At 40.9% G+C, this 27,320-nt stretch overlaps 2 protein-coding genes and 1 non-coding gene across 3 annotated transcripts in view; all 3 read left to right on the top strand.

Moving 5' to 3' along the window:
• PIK3C2A (phosphatidylinositol-4-phosphate 3-kinase catalytic subunit type 2 alpha) overlaps positions 1-15,481 on the top strand; it is a 78,115-nt gene extending 62,634 nt beyond the window's left edge. Inside the window, exons 25-33 of the mRNA XM_084855030.1 lie at positions 689-845; positions 1,082-1,191; positions 1,599-1,806; positions 5,775-5,899; positions 7,283-7,400; positions 7,492-7,573; positions 8,391-8,500; positions 8,725-8,850; positions 12,131-15,481. Coding sequence (XP_084711156.1) covers positions 689-845; positions 1,082-1,191; positions 1,599-1,806; positions 5,775-5,899; positions 7,283-7,400; positions 7,492-7,573; positions 8,391-8,500; positions 8,725-8,850; positions 12,131-12,313 — 1,219 coding nt within the window. The 3' untranslated portion in view covers positions 12,314-15,481. The remainder of the gene's footprint in view (positions 1-688; positions 846-1,081; positions 1,192-1,598; positions 1,807-5,774; positions 5,900-7,282; positions 7,401-7,491; positions 7,574-8,390; positions 8,501-8,724; positions 8,851-12,130) is intronic.
• A 6,418-nt stretch (positions 15,482-21,899) lies between these two features.
• On the top strand, positions 21,900-25,519 carry RPS13 (ribosomal protein S13). The gene is made up of 6 exons (XM_084855028.1): positions 21,900-21,978; positions 22,735-22,783; positions 23,320-23,398; positions 24,302-24,471; positions 24,655-24,755; positions 25,341-25,519. The coding sequence occupies exons 1-6, from the start codon at positions 21,956-21,958 to the stop codon at positions 25,372-25,374; spliced, it is 456 nt and encodes a 151-aa protein (XP_084711154.1). The 5' UTR covers positions 21,900-21,955; the 3' UTR covers positions 25,375-25,519.
• On the top strand, positions 25,146-25,237 carry LOC146357753 (small nucleolar RNA SNORD14). Its single transcript, XR_014787092.1, has one exon. It is a non-coding gene; the product is annotated as a small nucleolar RNA SNORD14 (small nucleolar RNA).
• Positions 25,520-27,320: the final 1,801 nt, after the last annotated feature.

Below are 27,320 nucleotides of genomic sequence, written 5' to 3'. Positions count from 1 at the left end.
TTCAAAGAGAAGGGAGGGAGACTTAGGGAGGGAGCACGCTTACCTTTGTGCTGTACGTGCTACTTTCTATGTTCTGCAATTTTCATGCCCTTTTGTTCAATGGGGGCTCCTTTCTAAGATGATTCCAGCCTTCAGGGATCTCTTGGCCAGTGTAAGTAATATGTCATCACATGATAGATTTGTATACATGACAGTGACACACAGCTGAATCAGAGAGAGGGCGCTGATTCCCGCTTTCATTCTGAATGAGCAAATATTTTTGTCCTATTTCACAGGCTGCCAAGCAGTTGCTGAAATGGGGTGGTTTGCTGTGGGGTTAATTAGGTCGTTTTACTCTTGAACAACCCAGAATTTCCAGGCTTGGATGTCACAAAACAACCCAGGAACAGGATGATCCCGAGTTGCTGATTAAAAGCAGAAACAATGAGCAAGCTCTTCCTATCCCACAATTCCTGGATTAAATAATCCAGGGATTGCCCAGCATTACACGTGAACTGGGTCACTATGTTGGGATTGAGCCTTGTTTGCTGATTTTCTACCTTGTATGTGCAGGAACTAGATATAAATCTTACTATGCAACACCACAGTTTGCAGAGACTTTGATGTAAATAGAATTCCCGAATAGGCTAGAAGTATAGAAAATTCATTACTACAGAATCTGTATTTATTTCATCTTCTTCTTTAAAAGGGATCGGGCTCCTTTCGTGCTGACATCAGATATGGCCTATGTAATCAATGGTGGTGAAAAGCCTACTATTCGCTTCCAGTTGTTTGTTGATCTCTGCTGCCAAGCTTATAACCTGATAAGGAAACGAGCCAACCTTTTTCTTAATCTTCTGTCACTGGTAATAGTTCTGTATTGTCATAGATGTTAACAAATCAGTCTATATTTTAAAAATAGACAGTTCTTGTGCTTAACAACAACTGTGGTGTGTGTTCAACCATAGAAAACTCAAGGTTAAACTTACAATGACGGTGTTCCTTATATCTGGAAATCCTATTTAAGATACAGCACAGTTCTTTACTGTACAGGAAGATAATTGATCTTATCCATTTCAAAATCTCTCTGTTTGCTCTGTAGATGCTCTCTTCTGGATTACCGGAACTTACTGGAGCTCAAGACTTGAAATACGTCCAGGATGCTCTTCAGCCCCAAACTACAGATGCTGAAGCTACAATTTTATTTACAAGGTACCACAGAAATATTTTTAAACCATTATGTGTGTGTGTTCCTATCGGTTTTAATGAAGTAACTTGTGGATAAGTTTCATTTTGTAATATGAGGGGAATAAAAAAATATGAGAGAAAAATAGCATGTGTGGTATAGCGAGCATAAGTCCCAAGTCTTATTTGCATATTTATTTATTTAGACATACAATAAATAAGTAATAAATTATGCAAATAAGGCTAGGGACTTGCGTTCATTATACCACACATACTATTTTTCAAACAACTCTGTAAGGTTCAGATAAAACCATTATTAATTTACAACATTTTATTGTCAGGGTTGGAGGGGATGGGGTTGTGATTAGGTTAATGTTTTCTGCCCACTCATAGCATGTAAACAGAATGTGATTTGTGTTTTCCTCTATTTTTAGATTAATTGAATCAAGTTTGGGAAGTGTTGCCACAAAGTTCAATTTTTTCATTCACAACCTTGCTCAGCTGCGATTTTCAGGGCTGCCTTCCAATGATGAGCCCATCCTCTCCTTTTCTCCCAAAACATACTCACTTAAACAAGATGGTCGTATCAAAGAAGTGTCTGTCTTCACATACCATAAGAGATACAACCCAGATAAATATTATGTAAGTGTGTGGATTATATTTTGGTTAAGTGTGTTTTCTGCAGCTCCTAACTGGCTTCCTTGCTATCATTCCCTTTAACCAACACTTTTTCAATTATACACACACACACACACACACCCATCATACTGTGTCTCAAGAATTCCTAGTTTTTCTATTTCTATTTTAGTTTTAATGCAGGATGTTGAGCTCCGAGTCAGAACATTGTTGCTCAGTACTTGAATGTAGTAGTCAAACTGGAAGCACAACTGGCTTAATGAAAATCCCACAGGTTAATGAAATCTATTATATAGGGATCTGCAAACTGTTGGAAATGGTGTAAGGACAGCTCCAGCTTTCACTATTGTTCCCAAAATATAACATGTCATATTGCAGAAAAGGAACGATGTTAAGGTCGATGGTCTGCTTGCCTTTTTTTTTTTTTTTGGCTTCCTGTTCAGATACATTTTGTTGTTCAGTCGTGTCCGACTCTTCGTGACCCCATGGACCATAGCACGCCAGGCCTTCTTGTCCTGCACTCTCTCCCGGAGCGTGCTCAAGTTCATATTCATTGCATCGGTGATGCTATCTAGCCATCTCATCCTCTGCCGTCCCCTTCTCCTTTTGCCTTCAGTCTTTCCCAGCATAAGGGTCTTTTCCAGAGAGTTTTCTCTTCGCATTAGGTGGCCAAAATATTTGAGCTTCAGTTTCAGTATCTGTCCTTCCAATGAGCACTCAGGGTTGATTTCCTTTAGGATAGACTGATTTGACCTCCTTGCAGTCCAGGGCACTCGTAAGAGTCTTCTCCAGCACCACAATTCGAAAGCATCAGTTCTTCGGCGCTCAGCCTTCCTTATAATCCAACTCTCACAGCCATACATTACTACTGGGAAAACCATAGCTTTGATTAGACGGACCTTTGTTGGCAAGGTGATGTCTCTGCCTCTTACTACGCTGTTTAGGTTTGCCATAGCTTTCCTCCCAAGGAGCAAGTGTCTTTTAATTTCATGGCTACAGTCACCGTCTGCGGTGATCTTGGAGCCCAAGAAAGCAAAATCTGTCACTGCTTCCATTTCTTCCCCTTCTATATGCCAGGAAGTGATGGGGCCAGATGCCATGATCTTCGTTTTTTTAATGTTGAGTTTCAAACCAGCTTTTGCACTCTCCTCTTTCACCCTCAACAAGAGATCCTCTTCACTTTCTGCCATTAGGGTGGTATCGTCTGCATATTGGAGGTTGTTGATAATTCTCCCAGCAATCTTAATTCCGACCTGCGATTCATCCAACCCAGCATTTCTCATGATGTACTCTGCATATAAGTTAAATAAGCAGGGTGACAATATGCAGCCTTGTCGTACTCCTTTCCCAATTTTGAACCACTCGGTTGTTCCATGTCTGGTTCTTACTGTTGCTTCTTGACCCTCGTACAGGTTTCTCAGGAGACAGGTAAGGTGGTCTGGTACTCCCATCACTTTAAGAATTTGCCACAGTTTGTTGTGATCCACACAATCAAAGGCTTTAGCGTAGTCAATGAAGCAGAAATAGACGTTTTTCTGGAATTCTCTTGCTTTCTCCATGATGCAGCGAATGTTGGCGATTTGATCTCTAGTTCCTCTGCCTCTTCGAAACCCAGCTTGTACTTCCGGTAGTTCTCGGTTCGCATACTGCTGAAGCCTAGCTTGTAGGATTTTGAGCATCACCTTGCTGGCATGTGAAATGAGCGCAATTGTGCGGTAGTTTGAACACTCTTTGGCGTTGCCCTTCTTTGGAATTGGAATGTAAACTGACCTTTTCCAGTCTTGCGGCCATTGTTGAGTGTTCCAAATTTGTTGGCATATTGAATGCAGCACTTTAACAGCATCATCTTTTAGGATTTTAAATAGCTCAGCTGGAATACTGTCATCTCCGCTAGCTTTGTTGTTAGTAATGCTTCCTAAGGCCCACTTGACTTCACTCTCGAGGATGTCCGGCTCAAGTTCAGTGACCGCACTATCATGGCTATCAGGGACATTCAGATCTTTCCTGTATAGTTCTTCTGTGTATTCTTGCCACCTCTTCTTAATCTCATCTGCATCTGTTAGGTCCCTGCCTTCTTTGTCCTTTATTATGCCCGTCTTTGCACAAAACGTTCCCTTGAGATCTCCAATTTTCTTGAAGAGATCTCTAGTCTTTCCCATTCTGTTGTTTTCCTCGATTTCTTTGCATTGTTCACTTAAGAAGGCCTTCTTGTCTCTCCTTGCTATTCTCTGGAACTCTGCATTCAGTTGTATATATCTTCCCCTTTCTCCCTTGCTTTTCGCTTCCCTTCTTTCCTCAGCTACTTGTAAAGCCTCCTCAGACAGCCACTTGGCTTTCTTGCATTTCTTTTTCTTTGGGATGGATTTCATTGCTGCCTCCTGAACAATGTTACGGACCTCTGTCCATAGTTCCTCAGGCACTCTGTCTATCAGGTCTAATCCCTGAAATCTATTCCTCACCTCCACTGTATATTCATCAGGGATATGATTTAGGTCATACCTGAATGGTTTAGTGGTTTTCCCTACGTTCTTCAATTTCAGCCGAAATTTTGCAAGAAGCAGCTCATGATCTGAGCCACAGTCAACTCCAGGTCTTGTTTTTACTGACTGTATGGAGCTTCTCCATCTTTGACTGCAAAGTACATAATCAATCTGATTTCGATATTGACCATCTGGTGATGTCCATGTGTAGAGTCGTCTCTTGTGCTGTTGGAAAAGAGTGTTTGCTATGATCAGCGTGTTCTCTTGGCAAAACTCTATTAGCTTTTGTCCTGCTTCATTTTGTACACCAAGGCCATGCCTGCCTGTTATCCCGGTGATTTCTTGACTTCCTACTTTAGCATTCCAATCCCCTATGATGAAGAGGACATCTTTTTTTGGTGTTAGTTCTAGAAGGTGTTGTAAGTCTTCATAGAACCAGTCAACCTCAGCTTCTTCGGCCTCAGTGTTTGGGGCATAGACTTGAATTACTGTGATGTTGAATGGTTTGCCTTGGATTCGTACTGAGATCATTCGATCGTTTTTGAGATTGTACCCCAGTACTGCTTTTCCCACCCTTTCGTTGACTATGAGTGCTACTCCATTTCTTCTAAGGGATTCTTGCCCACAATAGTAGATATAATGGTCACCTGAATTAAATTCGCCCATGCCTGTCCATTTGAGTTCGCTGATTCCCAAGATGTCGATGTTCAATCTTGCCATCTCATGTTTGACCACCTCCAGCTTACCTTGATTCATTGATCTGACATTCCAGGTTCCTAAACAATATTGTTCTTTACAGCATCGGATTTTCTTTTCACCACCAGACACATCCACAGCTGAGTGTCCTTTCGGCTTTGGCCCAGCCGCTTCACTCTTTCTGGCGCTACTTGGAAATACCTTCTGCTCTTCCCCAGTAGCATATTGGACACCTTCCGACCTGAGGGGCTCATCTTCCGGCGTCATATCTTTTAGCCTTGTGATACGTTCCATGGGGTTTTCTTGGCAAGAATACTGGAGTGGGTTGCCATTTCCTTCTCCAGTGGACCACATTTTGTCAGAACTCTCTGCCATGACCTGTCCGTCTTGGGTGGCCCTGCACGGCATAGCTTATGGCTTCACTGAGTTATGCAAGCCCCTTCGCCACAACAAGGCAGTGATCCATGAAGGGGGTTCAGAGACATAGCACACCCCTATCACAACCAACATGAAACCAGTGACTGCCTTGAAAACAGGCCTGTACCCTGTTGTTGCTGTTCATCTCATTAATGGACATAGCTTTCCTGTCCTCCCTGAAAAGTTCTGTTAGAACCTAGAAGAACTATAATCCTGAGGAAAGGGAAGCCTGTAAATACAATTGCAATGCAATAATATTGAAAACATTATTCTCAGTGCTGAGACCCTTTGCTTTTCTTCATTGGGTAATGGGAAATGGATACAGTAGAGAATTGAGTTGTTGTTTTTAATTGCTAAAGTGTTTGCTTTCTGATTTGGCAGATCTATGTGGTCAGAGTTTTAAGAGAGGGGCAAAATGAACCTACATTTGTTTTTCGGACATTTGATGAATTCCAAGAATTCCACAACAAGCTTGGTATCTTATTTCCTCTTTGGAAATTACCAGGGTATGTTCCTGAAACGTGTGCGTGCGTGTTTAAGCAAGGGGATTTGGAACTTTAAAATGGAATCCACTGAATTTTCCTGTGTTCCAACAGCGATTTTTCTCTCTGTTGGACATAATTTCCTGTGTTCACACATTGTCAACAATGCAGCAGGACCAAGCATGCATACTGGTTCCTGCATGTGTGCTCCGACTGCTATAAATCCAGAGATGCTGTCTCCCTGGGTTGTTGATTATGACCTCTGAACTCTGGGTTGTAGGAGGATGAACAACCCAGGGTTTGAACCCATGGCACTTTCAACAACCCAGGGTTAACAAACTGTGGTTGTTGACAACATGCAAACTGGGTCTATGTTTTGCATCTGTGACTTGAGAATGTTTTAAATGGACATGCCAAAGACTGTACCTGGGACCGTATGTATGCAAAGTGAATGCCCTGCCACTCAGCAATAGCCCTTTCCTGTGATCTGAAGCTGGCTTCATGGGATCATCCACAAATGAAGTGTAAATGTAAGCCTTCATGAAACATGTTTCTCCTTTGTTTGTGGCACCCATAATTTTCATTCCAGGAGCTTTGCTGTGGGCATACAACACTTTGATGCCTTCCTTCAGAAACAGTTATAACAAAGGAGAATGGTATTGCTTCTGTCACTGCAGTTCATATATCTGAAACCTTCACATATTTCAGTATCTCAGGTCCTGTTTTGCATACCTTTTTAAAGTAACAGCTGCTCCCTGAAACAGTGTTTTACAAGTCTTCTCTAACCAAGCAAAAAAACATATTTTGAAATTAATCTAAATGTCACTCCTGGCCAGAGATCAATACCCACTTTTTCTGACATACTTAAGCAAAGGGCATGGACATTGAGGATGCCATACAGAACTAACTACAAGGACCTTCACATAATGTGTGAAAACAAAGACGTTTCTCTCTGCCTAGTAATAACTAGCAATTGTTGTGCATCCAATTCTCCTGAGGGATACATACACATGGGAATTTCTTTTTATTTTTCATTTCCTTTTGGAAACTGTCTATAACAGCTGCTGATGCTTGAACATCTGCTGTCGGTGATTTTACAAATGGGAATGGGGAAAGAAATAACAAAGATTTTAAAAGTGGTACTTAGAGCACTTGCATTTCCATGTTATCTTACACTTGAGTATTCTTTATATAGTAGCAATTACTAGAGAGGTGGCAATATGGTTAGCGGTGTTCCTGCAACTCTGTTGTAAGACATCTCAACCTTTTCGACTGACTCATAGATTATACTGGTATTTGATATATATCTGTTAACATTGAAGTATTGACTTCTTGCTTCAGTGAAAGGCATATATTGTATGTTGCCATTAACTACTACTATCTGTGTTCACTTTATCTATATTGCAGCTTTCCTAATAAGATGGTTCTGGGAAGAACTCACATAAAGGATGTAGCGGCCAAGAGAAAAATAGAGCTGAACAGCTACATACAAAGTTTAATGAATGCATCAACAGATGTATCAGAGGTGATTCTACAAACTACATGAATGTCATTACTTTCACTCTTTATGTTGGGTACACTCAGCTTACAATAACATTTTGTCTTTCCAAATCCAGTGTGATCTTGTTTATACTTTCTTCCATCCCTTACTCCGTGATGAAAAAGCTGAAGGAATTGATGGAATAGCTAAGTGTCCAGGTAAGAATATTGTTTTTAAAGGAAGGACAGCAACCTGGATCTCTGTAACTAGAACAATTCTAGCAAGCACAAAAAAGCAGAAAAGAATCCATGGAGGCAGGAAAACGGTTGTATTGAACTTGTATGTATACAAATGAAACAAAACTTTCAAAAAACATTCCGTTTCCCTGTTCCTCCTAGTTGACAAACCAAGAATTCCAAAGAATGAGTTTTAATATTAATATTGATTTTTTAACCTGTTTTAAGTTTCCCTGAACTGCACATGTCAGATTTTTTTAAAAATTTTCAATAATTTTGCCTTTTTTCCCTACCTCTGTGGATTGTTTTCTCTTTTTTATGCTTTCTTTTGTGTGGACAGGTGTAGCCCTCCTTGTCTATCTTTTCATAGTCTTTCTGTATCATATGTTCAATATAGTAAAAAAAAAAAAAAGTACATTTCAATAAATGTCATATTTCTCCCTTTGCAAATTCTTTTTGCTAATAGAACATAACTTTTTCACTCAAATATTAGTATAAATAAATGTCTTCTTTCTAGGTTTATCTGTAATTTCATCTCTTTGAAACATTGTTAAACCACAAAAAGCTTGTATAAAGTAGTTAAAGGTTTTGATGGAGGAGAGGTGAATTTGGTATCCTAATAGGGTAGGCATTATTTGTCCAGTCCTGTTGACCCAGGCCTATTTTATAGCTATGTCCTTGATTACAGTCTATTAGATTCTTCTCTGATAGTAACATCACATTGCATGATGTCCCTTAAAGTGGAACATATCCACTTGCCTATTGTATGGGGAAAATGTAATTTTACTTGTTTTTTTAGATATAAGCCCTTCAAGTCCTACCTCAGGCAAAGTAGGAGGAGAAGTTAAGTTGTCCATCTCCTATAGAAACAGCACTCTGTTTATCATGGTGATGCACATTAAAGATCTGGTAAGTTCAAAAATGAGTTTTCAGTCATACTGGAAAGAGCGTATGATTGCTTGTAATATATTCTGGAGATAGTACATTCTGGTTTGTTTTCAGTATCGGTATCAAGACAGTTATTTTTCAAGGAATTGAAGAACTCCTGTTTACTTGAAACAAACTCCAGTATCCCGTTGCTTTGTTTGAACGTGGGTAGTTATTGGGGTTTTGTTTTTGTTTTTTGTTCTTAGGTTACTGATGATGGTGCAGACCCAAATCCATATGTGAAAACATACTTGCTTCCAGACATACATAAAACATCTAAACGGAAAACCAAAATATCACGAAAAACTAGAAATCCAACATTCAATGAAATGGTAAGTTTAAATACCAAGCTGTGTAGAATGTTCAGTAGCTTTTAAAGCAAATCCATAATGCCCAGACCTAACAGGTGAAACAGTCTGAGGGTTCCTCAACCTACTGTTCAGAGAAGCTAGGCATGCAGCTCAATGTTACAGTAAAACAATGGGCTATGAGATGGGCTGGAACGAACTTTGCAAGTCAATTTTAAAGTAATATTATACACGTCATGTTCACTTTCAGTAGAGAATAGTCAAATTAACTATGTAAAATTGTTCTCTGCCTTGATGACACCTCTCACTTGTCAACACCACAGAGTTCCTTCCTCGCCCTATACTCTGTTTGAAGTCTCTCCCACCCCCACCCCAGCTTTTCTTGACTGCTCCTAACTGCAATTCTACATATATTCTTCCATCAGGTCCCTGCTTCTTAGCCCACTCAACTCCTTTTCTTTGGCCACACTGCCTTTAAACCCCTTATCCATTAGTTCCCATATTTCCTGGGACTTCTTTTCAGGCCTCAGCCTGCCCCCACCCAGCCCACCCAACAGCATATAACTCTTCCTGTCACTAGAACCTGACCTTTGACTTTTCTTTAAAAAGCACAGCAAGCGAAAGTTGCTAGTGCCAAATGCATTCAGGCACAAAAGGTAGTATATTTGTGAACATCCTTGACAACATTGCAAACCACCCAGTGGCTGGCTACATCATTTTTAGTCTAATATTATTTTCAGGCTTGTGACTCCTCATGATGAGGACAAGCTGCATGGTTTGGTCAAAAAGACAACTTGCCCCCTCAATCCCTGCCCATCCTGACTTGTAGTCCAGGGAGGGGAGATGGTAAAGCAATTTTTGCTGAATATTATTAATGCCTCCCTAAGGGAAGGTAATTTTCCATCATGTCTGAAAGAAGCAATTATTTGGCCGTTTCTGAAGAAGCCTTCCCTTGATCCTCTAGACTTCAATAATTATAGGCCAGTAAGTAATTTACCATTTTGGGGCAAGGTAGTTGAGAAGGTGGTGTCCATTCAGCTCCAAGCAGTCTTGGATGAAACTGATTAACTGGATCCATTTCAAACCAGCTTCAGACAGGTATACAGAGTTAAGACTGCCATGGTCACCTTGGTGGATGATCTTCGCCTGGGAATCGATAGGGAGAGTCCATCCCTGTTGATGCTTTTGGATCTCTCAGTGGCATTCGATACCATCAACCATGGTATCCTTCTGGATCGCCTGAGGGAGTTGGGGGCACTGCTCTGCGGTGGTTCCTTTGTCTTAAGACGGTTCCAGATGCTGTCGCTCGGGGATAGTTGGTCCTCAAAAAAGGAACTATTATGTGGAGTCCCTCAGGCCTCCATTCTATCCCCGATGCTGTTTAATATCTACATGAAACCACTGGGAGAGATCATCAGGAGAGTTGGGGCTGATTGTTATCAGTATGCTGATGACATCCAAGCCTATTTCTCCTTAACATCTTCATCCAAGGAAGGTATGACTCCTCTAAATGACTGCCTGAAGTCGGTAACGGGCTGGATGAGGGAGAACAAGCTGAAGTTGAATCCAGGCAAGACACAGGTGCTCATTGAGAAGGGTCCTAATTCAGGTATTTAGGTATGCCAACCAGTTCTGGATGGGGTTGCACTCCCCCTGAAGGAACATGTTCGTAGCTTGGTGGTGCTTCTTGACCCAACCCTGCTCCTGGCACTCCAGGTGGAGGCAACGGTGAGAAATGCCTGTTATCAACTTTGGTGGATACGCCAGCTATGCCCATTCCTGGAACATGTGGACCTGGTAATGGTGGTGCATGTGCTAGTAACCTCTAGGCTTGATTTCTGCAATGCGCTCTACTTGGGGCTGCCTTTATATTTAGTTCGGAAACTCCAACTGGTACAAAATATGGCAGCCAGGTTGGTCTCTGGGACATCCTGTGGAGACCATATTACACTGATTTTAAAATCTTTACCTTGGCTGCCAGTTTGTTTCCAAGCAAAATATAAACTGCTGGTTCTTACCTTTAAAGCCTTACATGGTTTAAGTTCAAGGTATCCTAAGGAGCGCCTTCTCCCCTACGTCCCAGTCTGCCACCTTCAGTCCTCTGAGGGCCATCTGCTGCGGCTGCCTAATGTGAGACTGGCAGCCACATGCAAGAGGACCTTTTCCTTTGCTGCCCCCCAGTTATGGAATGAGCTGCCCATTGAAAGGCACCTGCTGACCTTTTTAAGCAGGCCTTGAAGACTCGTATTATTCTAACAGGCCTTCCCTTTTTAGAACTCTTTTTCCTTTGCTGACGTTTGTATACTGTTTTTAAGCTGTGTTGTTTTAAGCTGTGTTTTATTGTTGGATTTTTTAAAAATTGTTTTTAGTTCAAAGTTGTTTTTAGCTATATGTTGTTTGTATATATTGTCCGTATGTTTTTATGTAAAAGATCTTTAAACTTCGTATATTGTATTTTCATGTTTTAACTTTTGTAAACTGAGAGCTTCAGCTATGGGGCAGTATAGAAATGTAGCAGTAGTAGTAGTAATAATAATATAGATAAGTGGGTGGATGGATGGACAGATGTGGAAATTTTGCGGTCTAAAACCATACATTCATAGCTTCCTGAAGTATGCAAATTGGGCAGCCTTGTTTATGGATTAATCTGGATGTGTGTACAGATATTCCACATGATAATTTCTCCTCCAGGGATTAAGTCTGTTGTTGTAATCCTAGAGGATGAAGATGTAGGTGAACTAGCATTAACACTTGATACTCTCTTACAAATTATAACAGATCCTGTGTATGCATGGAAAGCAGTGACTTGTCAATACACTGAAACTGTCCCTTTCTATCTTTCATCAGTAATTAAACTACTGCCCCCTAAAGTACATACACTAATTCAGAAAGTGAGTGAAATCTTTTGAACATATGTTGATAAGCATATTCCAGTATAAATCAAAAGACTTTGTTATAGGCATTGACACCACTCTTGTGGAGCTCTGAATGGATGAAATAAGGATCATGTTGTTGTTGTTGTTGTTGTTGTTTAAAAAAAACCTTTGGATTGCTTTGGCATATTCTCAATGAGCTATACAAATACTGAAAACCTTGCATTAATGTCAAAGTACCATATACCTATCTTCCATATGGTAGACTGAGGCAGAGGCTCAGCAGATGGTGTAAAGCCTAGGACTAGAAAATACAGGAATCTTTAGATCTGTTCTTCTCTGCAACCATTTTTTTTTCTCACTTAACCCTACATATTTTAGAAATAAACTTCCTTGGCTTTCAATACTTCTGAAATACTATTGTTTTACAGCTTGTGTACAGTGGATATAGCAAAGAAACACTAAAGCAAAGGGAACTGCAGCTAAGCGTACTCAGTGCTGAATCACTACGTGAGAACTTCTTCCTGGGCGGTGTCACTCTTTCATTAAAGGATTTTAACTTGAATAAGGAGACTGTCAACTGGTACCGGCTTGCTGCTGCACCATATTTGTGAACCTGATATAGAGGTGAAAAGAAGAATAGAATTGAATAATCACAACTCCATTTGTATTTGGTCACTACTTGAAGAGAACTCACACACTTTAGCATAAGACACTGCAATTCAGCAGATTACAGTTGGACCAGCCTTCACAAATTTTAAACAGGACTTCTTCTGGCAAACCATCTCTGCTTTACGCTTTTACTGTAATAATATCTAAGCATTGATGTAAATTGTATAAATTTAATATGTGGATAATGAAGTTCTAAAACTTGACTAGATGTTCCAACTTAAATCTGAGGGGTGTTTTTCATAGATTCAATCCAGTCACATTTGAATTGCTTGCCCTTTGATATATTGCAAGCTTGCTTTATACTTCTGCTGTCCTGAGATGCAGCACCATGTTAAAAAAATTATCAAGGTAAAAAAAGATTGCCCAGACTGTCAAAAGGGAGTATTGAACAGGCAGCTTGGAAAACTCCTAATCACATGTAGCCCTAGGACTTATTAAAACTCATTGAAGTTATTATCAGAATGAGTGCCATGAAGTTATAAATAATGGTGCCTTATTTTATCATTCAGCTGCTTCTTATACCTCATTTCTGATATTTAAAAACATTTAGCATTGATCAAGGGTTAACATGCTTTTTTATCCAGCCCTTTTAAAATTAATGTTAGTTCATGTGGCTCTCTCTCTAAATTATATAACATTTTCCCCTTAAATTTATTCTGCTTCTTTAGATCAAATTTAAATGGCACAAATTTTGAATGTTTCTCTGGTTTATTTTGACTTTTTATGTGTGTCCATAAATAATATCTTGATGAACTGAAAATATTGTATGGATGAATACTCAAGTAGTTTTATGCCATGGTTTGCTACGAAGCACATCTATTTCCAGAAAGTAAATATGGATTAATTGGTAAGGATTTGAGGTTCAGTTTCCAGATCTCATGTAGAAGTCACAGATAAGTCAAAATACTCATCAGTTCCATATGATTGAAATATTTACTTTAAGTAGTAGAAGGCCATAGTATCAGTTACTGGTTGAGAATAAGTTGCACTAGAAAAGTTGGATGGTGAAATTTACAGTGACAGCTTGAGCTAGATTTAGAGATGTAATTTCCATGAGAATTAAGAGAGTAATCCACTAAGCATTCTATTCATTTCAATGAAAATGGGCTTGTCGTTACTGAAATGTGTGGAAGATGCTCTGCACCAGCCCTTTATGAATTGTGCCCTAAATCCCGATTCTAATTTTATTCTAATTTTGTACATTTCTGTGATACTTAGGGATAGTTGAATGTAAATGCAATTTACTAACTCCAATTTAAAAATTAGCTAATGTAGCTAGAGTGTTTAAATTGCACAATATGTTTAATGCTGAAGCCCAAATACTTTTGAATAAAGATGACAGGGATACAGTCTCTCAATTGTCCATGACAATGAGGTTAAAGCAAAATAACGCAATGTTAAATGAGATTATGGTAGATAATGACAATCTTTATTGCTGGGAAACTAAACTAAAACATAATCTAATTTATTTTCCCTAAAATATAGTGAAGTCCCTGCTTTCAAACCCAGTATAACAAAGTGTAATATGAAAGTGGACATACATTTTTGGTGCCTAAAATGTCCGTGGTCCAATTGTACAATAAAACCTTGGAATATTTCTCAGTGTTAAAACTGCATTGTGTCTAACAGAAGCTACTTAACATTAAAAAAAAACACCTTGGTTTTATTAGCTATAATATGTTAAATATGTAAGTAATAACCTATATAGTAAATAGAATAAACTAACTAGATTGTATTTCCTGCTCACTTGATGCTTTTTGAGATGCATTCCGTTCCATCAGCTGAAACATAATTAATTTACACACAGGAAAGCCGACTACCGTTTTTATGAAACGTTCCATTAAAATAACTGAAAGCAATATGTACTGCTTTTTGCAGTCTGTTAGTAGAGCACACTATTTTACAGCACAAAACTAGAGATTTAAAAGATACTTTTAATAACAGTGGTTTGCAACTGCAACTTTTGGCTGGTTGTTGGTTAGTGTATGCGCTGTACCTTATGGTAACATTTGCCAGTATCCTTTGTAGCTCATACCTGTGCCTTTGCCCACTTCCACCACTTTTCAAAATAAAATACACATTAAGAATCTTCAGGTAGATGCTTAAAAAAAACAAGTTCAATAAAATAAAAATAGCAGGGGAGCAACATCAATTTTGCATCTGTTTTGAATTATTTATAGCAAAGTGATATACAAACAAAACATAACTATTCACTTTTAGAAAAAAATCTGTGTATTAAACCTGACATACACAAAAGGGGAGGAGGGAATAATTGGGATAAAATTAAACACTTCACTAATAGATGTTTTTAAAGTGTGGTCTCATGGCATTTTTATACTTTGTTAATCAAATAACATTTTATGCATCACATATGGACTACGCCTAAAATACATTTGTGTCTATGTACATTTAGTTTGACATTTTGAGGAAAGCGTCTTGCTGTAAGAAAAATGACCTCCACATTTTCTGTACTAAATAACCTGGCTACGACTTTGCACTGAAGTTTTTTTTAATACTGCTGCCTTTTTATGATCTTCACATATATATAAAAGCATGAGTGATCTTTGATATTTCTCTATTTTTAAAATTAAAATGGTGTAGAAATCTTTGTATCTTGCCTTAAACCTGACTTCTTCTTCTAGGATACTATACAGTGCAGCTTTCAAATTGAAGAAATTTTATTTCTGGTATTTGTAGAATATGGCCACAGTCTAATTCAGAGTTATGTATGTGTAAGTCCATTGATATCAATGGGCTTATGTCTGTTTTAGATTGTAGCCAATGGCATGTGAAATGGAGGAAAAATATTCAGGCCATACTGCATCATTCTCATCATCCATAGGAATTTAATTTTCCTTCTATGCTTTGTACTCTCATACTGTGACTAAAAGATGGCAAAGGTTTATAGATAATGAAATGCATTGGGAGCAAATGTAGACATTTGCCTTTATTTGTCTATTTATCTTTAAGAACCAAATACTTCAGTTATATTACACTGATAGCTAATAAGGATGTACAGTATTTCTATCAATATCCTAACCCATAATATATGGGTTAAATGTGACTCCATAACTGTCGTACAATTACATTAAACACTATTCTGGAATAAAGACCGTGTTGCTTCTTTTTCTCCAAATATACCAGTGTGTGTGTGACAAGGCAAAAAAATAATATAGAAATAAAGCAATCTATTGTCCATTGGTTTAGCAAATCTTAAGTTCTCCATCCTTCACTATTAACACATTTGTATCTGTTGAGTTATTGTCATGTGTATTTTGAAGTGCAAAACTCTTCCACCTGGCTAGGTCCAGGTGGTTGTAAATTCCTCCTTGAGAGAGGGAGTGGTGCCCGCCGCTTTAAAAGAGGCAGTAATTAGACCACTCCTGAAAAAGCCTAACCTGGACCCAGAGGATGTTAACAATTATAGGCCAGTGGCCAACATCCCCTTCCTGGGCAAGGTGCTTGAGCGGGTGGTTGTAGGACAGCTCCAGGCACTCTTGAATGAAACGGATTATCTAGATCCGTTTCAATCGGGCTTCAGGCCTGGTTTTGGAACAGAAACTGCCTTGGTCGCCCTGTGGGATGACCTCTGCCGGGAGAGGGACAGGGGGAGTGCGACCCTGTTGATTCTCCTGGACCTCTCAGCGGCTTTCGATACCATCGACCATGGTATCCTTCTGGATAGGTTGTCTGGGTTAGGAGTTGGAGGCACTGCACTACAGTGGTTCCGCTCCTACTTGGATGGCCGATTCCAGAAGGTGGTGCTGGGGGATTATTGCTCTGTGCCATGGCAATTGTGCCATGGGGTTCCACAGGGCTCTATTTTATCCCCCATGCTGTTTAACACCTATATGAAACCGCTGGGGGAGGTTATCTGGAGGTGTGGGCTGAGGTGCCATCAATATGCGGATGACCCAGCTCTACCTCTTTCTCATCAAAACCAGGTGAGGCAGTGGCTGTTCTGAATCAGTGCCTGGGCACAGTAATGGACTGGATGAGGGCCAATAAACTGAAACTCAATCCAGACAAGACGGAGGTACTGTTAGTGGGTGGTTCGTCTGCCTGGCTAGGTGATATTCAACCTGTTCTGGAGGGGGTTGCACTCCCCCTAAAGGATCAGGTTCGTAGTTTGGGGGTGCTCTTGGATCCAGAACTGCCACTTGAGGCACAGGTGAACTCAGTGGCACGGAGCACTTTTTATCAGCTTCGGCTGGTATACCAACTACGCCCTTATCTGAACAGAGATAGCCTAGCTACAGTTATCCATGCTCTGATAACTTCTCGTCTGGATTACTGCAATGCGTTATACGTGGGGCTGCCTTTGAAAACAGTCCGGAAACTTCAGCTGGTCCAAAATAGGGCAACAAGATTGTTAACAGGGACTGGCCTGCGAGCTCATATTACGCCAGTACTTTTCCAGCTGCACTGGCTGCCAGTCCATTTCCGGGCCCGATTCAAAGTGCTGGTGTTAACATTCAAAGCCCTTAACGGCTTGGGGCCAGGTTACCTGAAGGATCGCCTCCTCCCATATGTGCCTGCCCAGACCTTAAGATCATCGTCAGCGGCCCTTCTCCGTGAGCCCCTGCCAAAGGAAGTGAGGCAGGTGGCTACTAGGAGGAGGGCTTTTTTTGTTGTGGCACCCCGGCTCTGGAATGAGCTCCCTAGTGAGGTTCGCCTGGCACCTACATTGTATTCCTTTCGGCGCCAGGTGAAGACCTTTTTATTTTCCCAGGCATTTTAGCATTTTAGCTTTCTAAATTTTTATCTTTGTTGTTTTAAATCTGTATTTTAAACTCCTGCACTGCTGCTAGGTTTTATTGTTGGTTGTATTGTTATATTGTGGTTTTAATGTTCTATATATTTTAAATTGTTTTATTGTGTGTTGTTTGGTTTTAATTTTTGTGAACCGCCCAGAGAGTTTCGGCTATTGGGCGGTATAGAAATGAAATAAATAAATAAAATAAAAACTCGCAGGCACTGCATGTTCTAGAAACAGTGGTTATACAGCACAAACCCTTAGAAAGAGTGAACCATCCAGAAAATACAAAGTTTCCTCATTTCACTATAGCTCACAATTCTTCAGCAAGTACTGACTTGTTTGCCTCCCAGGAGCCCAGACTAGCCTTTGCAGCTAAAACCAGGAAAAGCAACCATTATTGCCAAGTCTGTTGGAAAAAATATGTTAAAGTCAATGGTAGGGGGGAAACTAGTCATTTTTGCACAGACTGGAGCCACATTAATTGTTGAGCTTCTCCTAGCCTTCATCCATGTGTATGACCTCCAGTACTCTTCACACTCCTCATCGATACTTGTTTAATAGAGGTTCAAAGAGCCCCACCTGCAAATCTGTTCTGCAAATAGTTTTATATGTCTGGGTACTGTTTTTCTAGTGCAAGCATTGACAAAATATAGATTGATTTTGTGTCTAGCATAGATTACAAGTGAAGACTCCCAATTCCTGATGGATCACCTGTAAGAAAAGTAGATAAAATGGAAACCACTTCCATATATTGCAGCTACCACCTCATTTTTGCTGATTGGTTTTAAGTTGCCCTGGAGCCTTTTTTGGCTGAGGAGCAGCATAAATGAATTTGTGGTGTTAATTCTTTGCTGACATCTGAGTAGGGCATCTGTGGTGTAGAGCTCCTATATACTGCTTTAACCTATTATCATGCAGGGAAGCAGTTCTGACCAATTCATCATCCTGAATGCTTGAGCTTAGTTCTTCAGAGTCCCCAGCTACACATTCCAAGTTGTATGATACAACTCACCTGCATCATAGCTACGTCATAATTATAGTACTGAACGCAGCTTCTATGAAGAAGTGACCTTACAGCTGTTGCTGTGGCCGAACAACTTCACATACACACAATGCTACTGTGGAAAATCCATTAAAAAGGGGAAAAAATAGCTACACAATGTATTTTGAGTGGTAGCGCTAGGATCCCTCCAACCGAAAGCACCCTAACAATCAAAAGACATTGTGCAGCTATTCCATCATTTCTCCAAACAGTGCAATCCTGCATGTCTACTCAGAAGTATGTCCCATTTTCAATAGGGATTACTCCCAAGTAAGCTGGTATAGAATTGTAGTCTCAATTGATTCTTTTCTGGTAAGAAAGAAGCAGTGAGAAAAACGGGATACAATTTATTTAATACATTTATATACCGCAAATTGAAGCCATTGTCCAGAATCTCCTCCCATCCCCCCCGCCCCCCCAGTAAAGGTCTGTGAATGAGGCAGAGTGGTCGCGCCATAAAAGCCTAACCTAGAAACAACACTAGTGTGGCAGCATCTAAAATGTAATTGGCTTTCAATCCTTCAGCAGAGAAAAGTTTTGCCATTGCTTCCCAACAGTATGCTGACTGTTGTGCAACATACCCTTCTTTGACAGACTGGATAAAAGTCTGTAACCAGAAAATTACAGGCCGGTTAGCTTAACGTCTGTTCTGGGAAAATTGGTTGAAAGCATTATTAAGGATAAAATTAGTAAGCATATAGAAGGACAGACTCTGCTGAAAAAGAATCAACATAGCTTCCACAAAGGTAAGTCCTGTCTCACTAACCTTTTAGAGTTCTTTGAGGGTGACAATAAACATGTAGAACGGGGTCATCCGCCAGTCGTTTACTTGGATTTCCAAAAGACTTTTGACAAAGTCCCTCACCAAAGACTCCTGAGCAAACTTAGCAGCCATGGAATAAGAGGAGAGGTCTTCTTGGGGATCAGTAACTGGTTAAAGAACAGAAAGCGGAGAGTAGGAATAAATGGTAAATTCTCCCAATGGAGGGAAGTAAATAGTGAGGTCGCACAGGGATCTGTATTAGGATCAATGCTTTCTACTTGTTCATAAATGATCTGGAATTAGGAGTGAGTAGTGAAGTAGCCAAGTTTGCCTATGATACTAAATTATTTAGGGTGATTAAAGCAAAGATTGTGAGGAGTTCCAAAAGGATCTCTCCAAACTGAATGGGCCTCTAAATGGCAAATGGGGATCAATGTAAGCAACTGTAAAGTGATGCACGTTGGGGGGGAAATCCCAGCTTCAAGTATAACCTGATGGGATCTGAGCTAGCAGAGACCAATCAAGAAAGAAATCTTGGGGTTATGGTGGACAGTTTGATGAAAATGTCAACCCAGTGAGCAGCCGCTGTTAAGAAGGCAAACTCCATGTTGGACATAATTAGGAAAGGAATTGAGAATAAAACTGCCAATATCATACTGTCCTTATATAAATCATTGATGCAACTACCCTTAGAATACTGTATACAGTTCTGGTCACATCTAAAAAAATATATTGTAGAGCTGGAAAAAGTACCCAAAAGGGAACTAAAATGGGCTGGAGCAACTTCCCTATGAAGATTACAACAGCCAGGATTGTTTTGCTTGGAAAAAAGGCATATAAGGGGAGGCATCACAAGTGTACAAAATTATGCACAGTGTGGAGAATGTGGATAGGGAGACTTTTCCCTCTTTCATAATACTAGAACCTAGGGTCATCCCGTGAAGCTGATTGGTGGGTGATTCAGGCCAGATAAAAAGTACTTCTTCACACAGCACATAGCCAAACTATGGAATTCACTACCACAAGACGTGATGATGGCCACCAATTTGGATGGCTTTAAAAGGGGGTTAGACAAATTTCTGGAGGCTATTGGTCGCTACTAGTCCTGATGGGTATATGCTACCTCCAGTATCAGAAGCAGCATGCCTATGTGCACCAGTTTCTGGGGAACATGGATAGGAGGGTACTGTTACATTCATTGCCTACTTGTGGGTTTCTTGTGTGTAGTAGCTGGTTGACCACTGTGAACAGAATGCTGGACTAGATGGACCCTTGGTCTGATCCAGCACGGCTCTTCTTATGTTATGTGTATCTTCAGCCCTCCAAAGCTGGCGCTCTCCAGATAAATTGGATAAAACTCTCAGAATCCCCCAGCCAGCTTTGCTGGGAGTTTTAGTCCAACACGTCTGGAGGGCACCAGATTTGGAAAGGCTGGATAATGGGCAGGCGGATAGTTGAGAAAATTCCCTATGTAAAGGAGGAAAAGAACGCTGGAAAGAAAACACTGATTCTTTAAAGCTGCTGGTGGGCAAAACGAAACTTCATTAAACCAAGTGTGCAGTATCAAACAGCTGGCTGTCTCTTAGCGACGCTGAGAACCCGTCTGTGACTGTGGCACCAGCGTATGATGGAAGAGTTGTGGTATCCAGTAGCCTTCTGCTTTGACGTATTTCTTGGCGGTCAGTGCCAGGGGCCGACAAACCCTTTCTCTGCAGACGATACTTGCTGGTTATTTTTGACGCCATTTTTGGTTCTCGTTAAGAAAGAAACTGCTGCTGAGGGGAGATAATGGAGAATTCCACAACTTGCAGTTATTTGGCAGCAGCGTGTTATTCCCCCTAACATCTCCCTCCAAAATGTAGAAACAAAGACAAAAATTCGTGCTCATTCCAGAACAGGTCTCACTGCGTGAGGAAACGAGAACGAAGACGTTTGGAGTTTTGATTTTTCTTTAGCTCTACGCAAATGCAAATAAAGTCTATAGGAGCCTCCTACTTAACCCAGATAGTGCAGGCAGGAGAAGGCTGAGAGTGAGAAAGGTGTGGCAATCCGCTGCTAATACCCGTCCACCTTCCGCGCTATTTCAGGTCGACTTGAGGAACACAGCCGGCCTGCTTTGTGACTTCGGTTGATAGCTGCTTACGACGTCCTGACAGAGGTTTGACGAGCTGCCACCTGTGCCATCTTTACCGGGGGTCAGAGAAACCGGTGTCCGCTGCAATAGTACACCGCACATGTTACCGAGATACTGACAGCAGAAAAAGTTCTTGGGAGTGTAGCAGAAATCAGAGTCAGAAAGACCACGGAGTAAAGAAAAATGAGTATTTTTTATTTAACGCGCGGGCTTAAGGCTGGAATCACTTCCAAAGAGCCAAAAGCCCCGAGGCATAGCCACACATTACTTTTATAGAGATGATGACACACCAGCGACCCTTTCTCCCACCCGCTCTCCTGTGGTTTTACAGTTGGTACAGTTGTTTATAGCACAAGAAATGGGCCATAGGACATTCTATCTTGAGAACAAGGATACAGTCTTGCAGTAAGCAAAAAGGCAAAATCATGGCTGTGTTGTGCAATTCGGCTTGCTGACAGGGGAAGTCTCTACATTGCTGTTCCTGCCGAACTATGCTAGCTCAGCACGAACATGAGACCACTTAGTCTGACCCCGACATCGCTGCTATAGGAGGATATACAAGTATCTCAAGCAAATGCATTTTTCAAACAGTATTAAAAGAGATTTCGGGCGCACTCCTATGCATGTTTAGACCGACAAAAGCCCTACAATTCCCAGCACTGCCCAGCCAGCAAACTCGCAAGCAAAAACGCTGGCCGCACTTCCACCCTTCTACCCGAAGCGATCTACGTTGCTAACAGCGTAAAATGGAGGTCTCAAATAAAACCGGAAGCAGGGGAACGACGGCGCGTGGGGCCGCCGCGACCGCGCGTTGACGTCACTTCCGGCGTGGAGAACGGGTGATCCGCGCGGCCGCCTCGCTTTGCTCTTCCTTTTCGCCGCCATCATGGGTCGCATGCACGCTCCGGGGTGAGGGCTCCGGGGAGGGGGCGACGACGGCGCGGGAGCCGGAGGGGCGGGAGCGGAGCGGAGCGGAGGGGGCCTCCGGCACTCGTAGCTCGACGGGGCGTCGCTGGGGCCGCGGCGTGCCCTACGGCCTGTCCTCAGGGGCCGCGTTGGGCGGCGGGCTGGGGGCGGAGATCCCCTTCCCCGGTGTTCCGTGGCTGGCCTGTTTCTCGCTAGTCCTGCGCAGTCAGAGCGTGGGGACGGGACGCATCACTCGCTCCCTGCCCGCTTCCTTAGTTCTGGACCGGCCATTTTCCCTAAAAGCCTCTCGAAGCGCCTCATAAAGGTGCCGGAGGCGGGCCGCGGAAAGGCCGCAAGCTGTGCGCCCAGAGCTGCTGTGGAAGGGGGAAGAAGAAGAAGAAAAATGTGGGGATGGGGACGGCTTCCGCCACCTTTTCCTCCTTTCTCACTCACCATGCTCCCAGTTCCTTATGTCTTCGCTGGTTCTAATAGAACCCGAAGTTGTGGGGCCCCGAGTGTTTTGTTTTTTTTAAAATGTGGAATACACCTGTTGTTTTCTGGCTTTGGCATTGGTGGTATTCCATTGAGATGCGTTGGAGATGTGGTGGTGAGAGTGCAAGGATGGTGGTAACTCTGGTTCGTTATTGTACGAAGCTGATAAGTATTTGATGGCAGGTAATGATACCAGCTGCATGTTTGCCACGGCTTAAAAATATTACTAATCTTTCCACTTACATTATTTTGCTTCTTTTTCAACAGGAAGGGCTTATCCCAGTCAGCCTTGCCTTATAGGCGAAGTGTGCCCACAGTAAGTATTGACATCAGTTGTTTATAGTTCTGTTTTGACTTAATATAGGAAGAGTCTCATGATGCAGAGTCAAACAGTGCTCAAATGGGAAAATAAAACACACCTGACTGAGTGATTTTCTGGTATAGCGGAGTTTAATTCATTTTGCTTTATGGAAACGTAACCCTTGTCTGTTGTATTGTTTTTAATGAGTCTACGTCTTTTAAAGCCTTAATACTATCCAGTAGTGGCCTTTTAGTGAAATAAAGACCTATTACAAGACATCCCACGTCTGTTTTCCTTTTGGTGAACAGAAATAAGAGTTTAGATGAGTGTACCTGAAGATGTAGCAAGGGAGCTGTTTGCCACTTCTTAGATAATCTGTTTTAGTAGCATTTTTGTTTAACTGTACTGATGTGATTAGAAATATCAAGTGTTCTTACTGTATGGTCACAGTAGTATTAATCTCAGTCTAGATGTTTTGAGTCAGTAAGTTGTGTGCTTTGGAATCATAAACTATGTGTGAACTAATGTGGCACAAAATCGAAATCTTACAGTGGCTGAAACTTACTTCTGATGATGTCAAAGAACAGATCTACAAGCTGGCAAAGAAGGGACTGACTCCCTCACAAATTGGTACGTCCAACTAAAATGTACCATATTTGGTTGTTATTAAACCTGTTAATTGATCCAGTGTTAAACACAAGTCATATGTTTTAAGTCATGTTCTCTAATCCATAGGATTGGAGCCTTAGAGTTTAGTTTTGTTTAGTTATTGTGTAACTGAATTACTAATGCCTACATTTGTATTTAAAGGTATTAAACAGAAAGAGAACCCATAAAATAAGTTGATGTTTTTTATGGCTCTTAAATCCCATTGTTACTGCTAAAATTATGAGAATGTACAGCCTCAGCCTAACTTATTAGATGGTTGTACGGGTAGGGCAATCTTACCTTCTGTGGCAGAGCACTCCAGTATCAGAGCATCTCATGATTCCAAAGCCCTGCTAGCTAGCATAAGCCAAGCAGGGCAGAAGAAAGGGAGAAGTAGCATTTCTGTTTCTTCTCCCTCAGAGTATTTTTAATTTTTTTTGTTAATTCCCTTCCATTGAAACCAGTGGACAAGAGATCAGTAGCTGGGTACAGGGCAAGTCTGGGACTAAGAGACCCGTTCCGGTGTTGGGAAAGAACTGCCACAGATGTTTCTGCAACAGCTGCAGGGGGAATCCAAGGTGTGATCTCCACCAGGGGTGGACCTCTGTCCACTCTTGGAGAGAAGATGTGACTAATCTTATGGTCGCTGACACACTCTCCCAGGGACCATAGGATTACAACCTAAGCTGGCATACAAATCAGTAGTTGTATAGAACACTGTCTTGCTCAGTTTGCTTACTGTGATGATTTTTGGCAACCATTCGCAGTTTCCACCAGAGTTTTTCCTATGCGTTTGCTAATTTTTCCTTGGATGTCTGAATGAACACCATTAATATGACTGAGTTGTCTGGTATTTCTAGAAAAGTGCATAATTCTCTGTTTCAGGTGTAATACTGAGGGATTCGCATGGTGTTGCCCAAGTTCGTTTTGTGACAGGCAACAAAATTCTAAGGATTCTTAAATCCAAGGGACTTGCCCCTGACCTTCCAGAAGACCTTTACCACTTAATCAAGAAAGCTGTGGCTGTCCGTAAGCATCTTGAGAGGAACCGGAAGGTAACTTGTTGGCTGTATTCCATCCTACGTTTGTTCTAAGATGACAAGCTTTAGAATAGTTCTTTATTCAGGAGATGATGCCTCTAGAAAATCTTATAAATAAGATGTTCAGTAAATAAAAGCCTGTTTTTCTAGTTACTGTCCAAAAAGCAGTTGTAAAGATTTGTTTGTTTCTGTTGTAAGGATAAAGATGCCAAGTTCCGTCTCATTTTGATTGAAAGCAGAATTCATAGGCTGGCTCGCTACTACAAGACCAAGAGAGTGCTCCCACCTAATTGGAAGTAGTAAGTATGATTTGCTCTCAATCCTGGTACACGCATTTTGCTTAAAGTAGGCATCAATTTTTTGTTTCCCAGCTTATAATGTCACAGGAAGGCATAGCATTAATGCAAGCAAAGTTTAAATTGGGATATAGTAGACCTAAAGTCTCTGGTACACAGCCAATTTGGCAATAGATTGTATCATTTTCTAGCTTTATTCTGTTTTAAAGGACAGTGTAGTCTAACTATAATTGGGATAGACGGCCGTGGAATATTTAACTCTTACAAATTCAGAGGAACATTGCTGGCCTATATGCTACAGTATTGTTATACTGGAAGAAGTTGGTACAGTAGGTGTTAGTGCTGTTAAAGTTTATACTGGATTAGATTTGCTGAAGTCAACTTGCAAATTGCTCACTGTGATGATTGTAATCCAACCATTCGCAGTTTCCACCAGAAAGGTTTTTCCTTAGTGTTGGCTAACCCTTCCTTGGATGTTTGAGTGAGCTGCTGCAATTGACATAAAATGCCTGAATGTAGTTTTATTGATGTTGCACTGCCTCGTTTTGATGGAGCTGCCTAACACATCTCCTTTTCCTCCCTCTCTAGTGAATCATCCACAGCTTCTGCTCTGGTTGCATAAGAGCTCTACTCTTCACCAAGGAAATCAAATCATTCACATCTTGTATTCCAGTTGTCCCTGCTTCAGAGAAGGATGTAATAGGTTTCTTATTTAAAATTGGTAGAAAAAGATATCTTGACCATACCAATAAAAGCCTCTGATTTTTTTTCCGCTTGATTTCTAAATTGAGTTCTTGGTGAAAACTGCTGTTGTGCTACAATACATTTTGAACTGAACTGATTGATGATAGTTTATTTACAATTCATGCTTATAACTAAGTGTGTAAAGTGGAAAATGCACTGAATGTTACTTTGGAATCTTGGAGCACTCTTTCTATTCCACTTGCCAGTCTTAATATTAACACTTGAGTGTTAACACAATCAAGAACTGCGCTTCTTCTTCCTACAGTAGCCTTGTCCAAAGGCTGTGCAGTTAAATTAAATGGAGAAGATAATAAACCACTTCCTTTGAACGGCGGTGTCTGGCCAATCTTAGCAGTAGGAACCACCTTTGAGCACAGCAAGGGCAGTTTTATTAAATTCAGCTTGGCCCATATAATAGAGAGAAATGGATTTTCCTTCAGTTGAGTAAGAGTAGTGGAGATGAGATGAGATAGAAGAGGGTTTGAAATGCTTCAGATGTCTACTTTTAAAAGCCATGTTCTGAATACTACCTCCTTGAACCCTGAACCTATATTCCACAGGGCCTGTGCCACTGATTGAAACATAATGCTTCTGGTAGCTGCTGCTTCTGAACTACCATTGTCCCGGGGAAGCTTATAAAGTGTGTGTGGGGCGGGGGGAGGTGCTTCTTTCCAGAAGAGTGTAGATCTCTGTTCCAGTGTACCAACATTCCAACTTATTTAATACTTTTCCTGTTGCTCATACTTAATCTGAGGTGTTATCACTACAGCTAATATATTTGGCTGAATGAATATGATTATTACTGTTCCCTCTGTTTTCGCTACTTTCTGGTCATGTGTTGATTGGGCAGCAAATAATGCAGACTTGTTTAGGATATCTAGCTAAGCAGTGTGCAATAGGTGGTTGAAGTCTCTGCTGTTGGTGTGTTCTGTACTGCTTCTCTGTCACATGGAGCAGCAAATGCAGGCAACATTAAATAAATATTCAAGAATCCTATGAATCCCGGAAGAGGCAGGTTCTTGGCATCCAAGATGTTCTGATCTGAGAATGCTACGTAAATGTAGAAATTAGTACTGGCTGTAGAACATTAGCTTTCATTACGAAAAAACTTTAAAGCTTATAACACTCTTTGGACTTGAAGTGAAAAATTGGAAAAATGGAACATCTTTGGATTATGACATACTTTCCTTTAGAATTTAAGGCAAGTCGTTTATATATTGTTACTCAGCCTTTACTCCCCCCAAATGATTTCTAAGAAGAGATGTAAAATGTCTAGAAATAATGATGGCATGGGGGAAAATGTTTTTAATCCTCTCTGTAAGGTTCCCAACATAGTTATTATTCTTATTAAAATTATTGAGCTAATGTATTTTTACTGATTTAGGGATGATCCCAAGTCATGCTTGGTTTCTCAACATGTGAAGTAGAGTCACTGTATCATAATGTGAAAGAAAATGTGGATAATTGATAGTTTGCGTTTTGTTCTACACAGTTCAGTGTTTCTGGGCTAGAGATGTAAACTTTCCAAAAATTTTGAAGCCGTGGAAAAAAACGTGGGGGGGGGGGACTGAAGTTCTGAGAACATTTAAAAATAAGCAATACTTATTTTTAGCACTCTACAGGTCTAAAGTCACTTCGTTGCTTTAGGGCAGCCTTGCCTAACTTGGTATCCTCCAGAGATTTTGTACTTCAGGTCCTATCAGTCTCAGGCAGGATTGCCACTGGTCAGGAATACTGGCCATTGTAGTCCAAAACATCTGTAGGGCACCAGGTTGAGGAAGGCTGCTTTAGGAATGTAAGGCAGCTTTTACGTTCTTAAAGTTA

This window comes from Heloderma suspectum, chromosome 1 (assembly GCF_057233095.1).
Source record: "Heloderma suspectum isolate Gila_16-S chromosome 1, 16-S_ref, whole genome shotgun sequence".
NCBI lineage: Eukaryota > Metazoa > Chordata > Lepidosauria > Squamata > Helodermatidae > Heloderma > Heloderma suspectum.
Note: the sequence above shows the minus strand (reverse complement) of the source record. Positions and strands in the feature narration are given on the sequence as shown.

What these genes read in the sequence shown, in the direction of transcription:
- RPS13 (XM_084855028.1), top strand. Translation starts at nt 21,956, where the DNA reads ATGGGTCGCATGCACGCTCCGGG. An exon ending in GGTCGCATGCACGCTCCGGG is followed by an intron (nt 21,979 to 22,734) that starts GTGAGGGCTCCG and finishes CTTTTTCAACAG; the next exon opens with GAAGGGCTTATCCCAGTCAG. An exon ending in ATCTTGAGAGGAACCGGAAG is followed by an intron (nt 24,472 to 24,654) that starts GTAACTTGTTGG and finishes TTCTGTTGTAAG; the next exon opens with GATAAAGATGCCAAGTTCCG.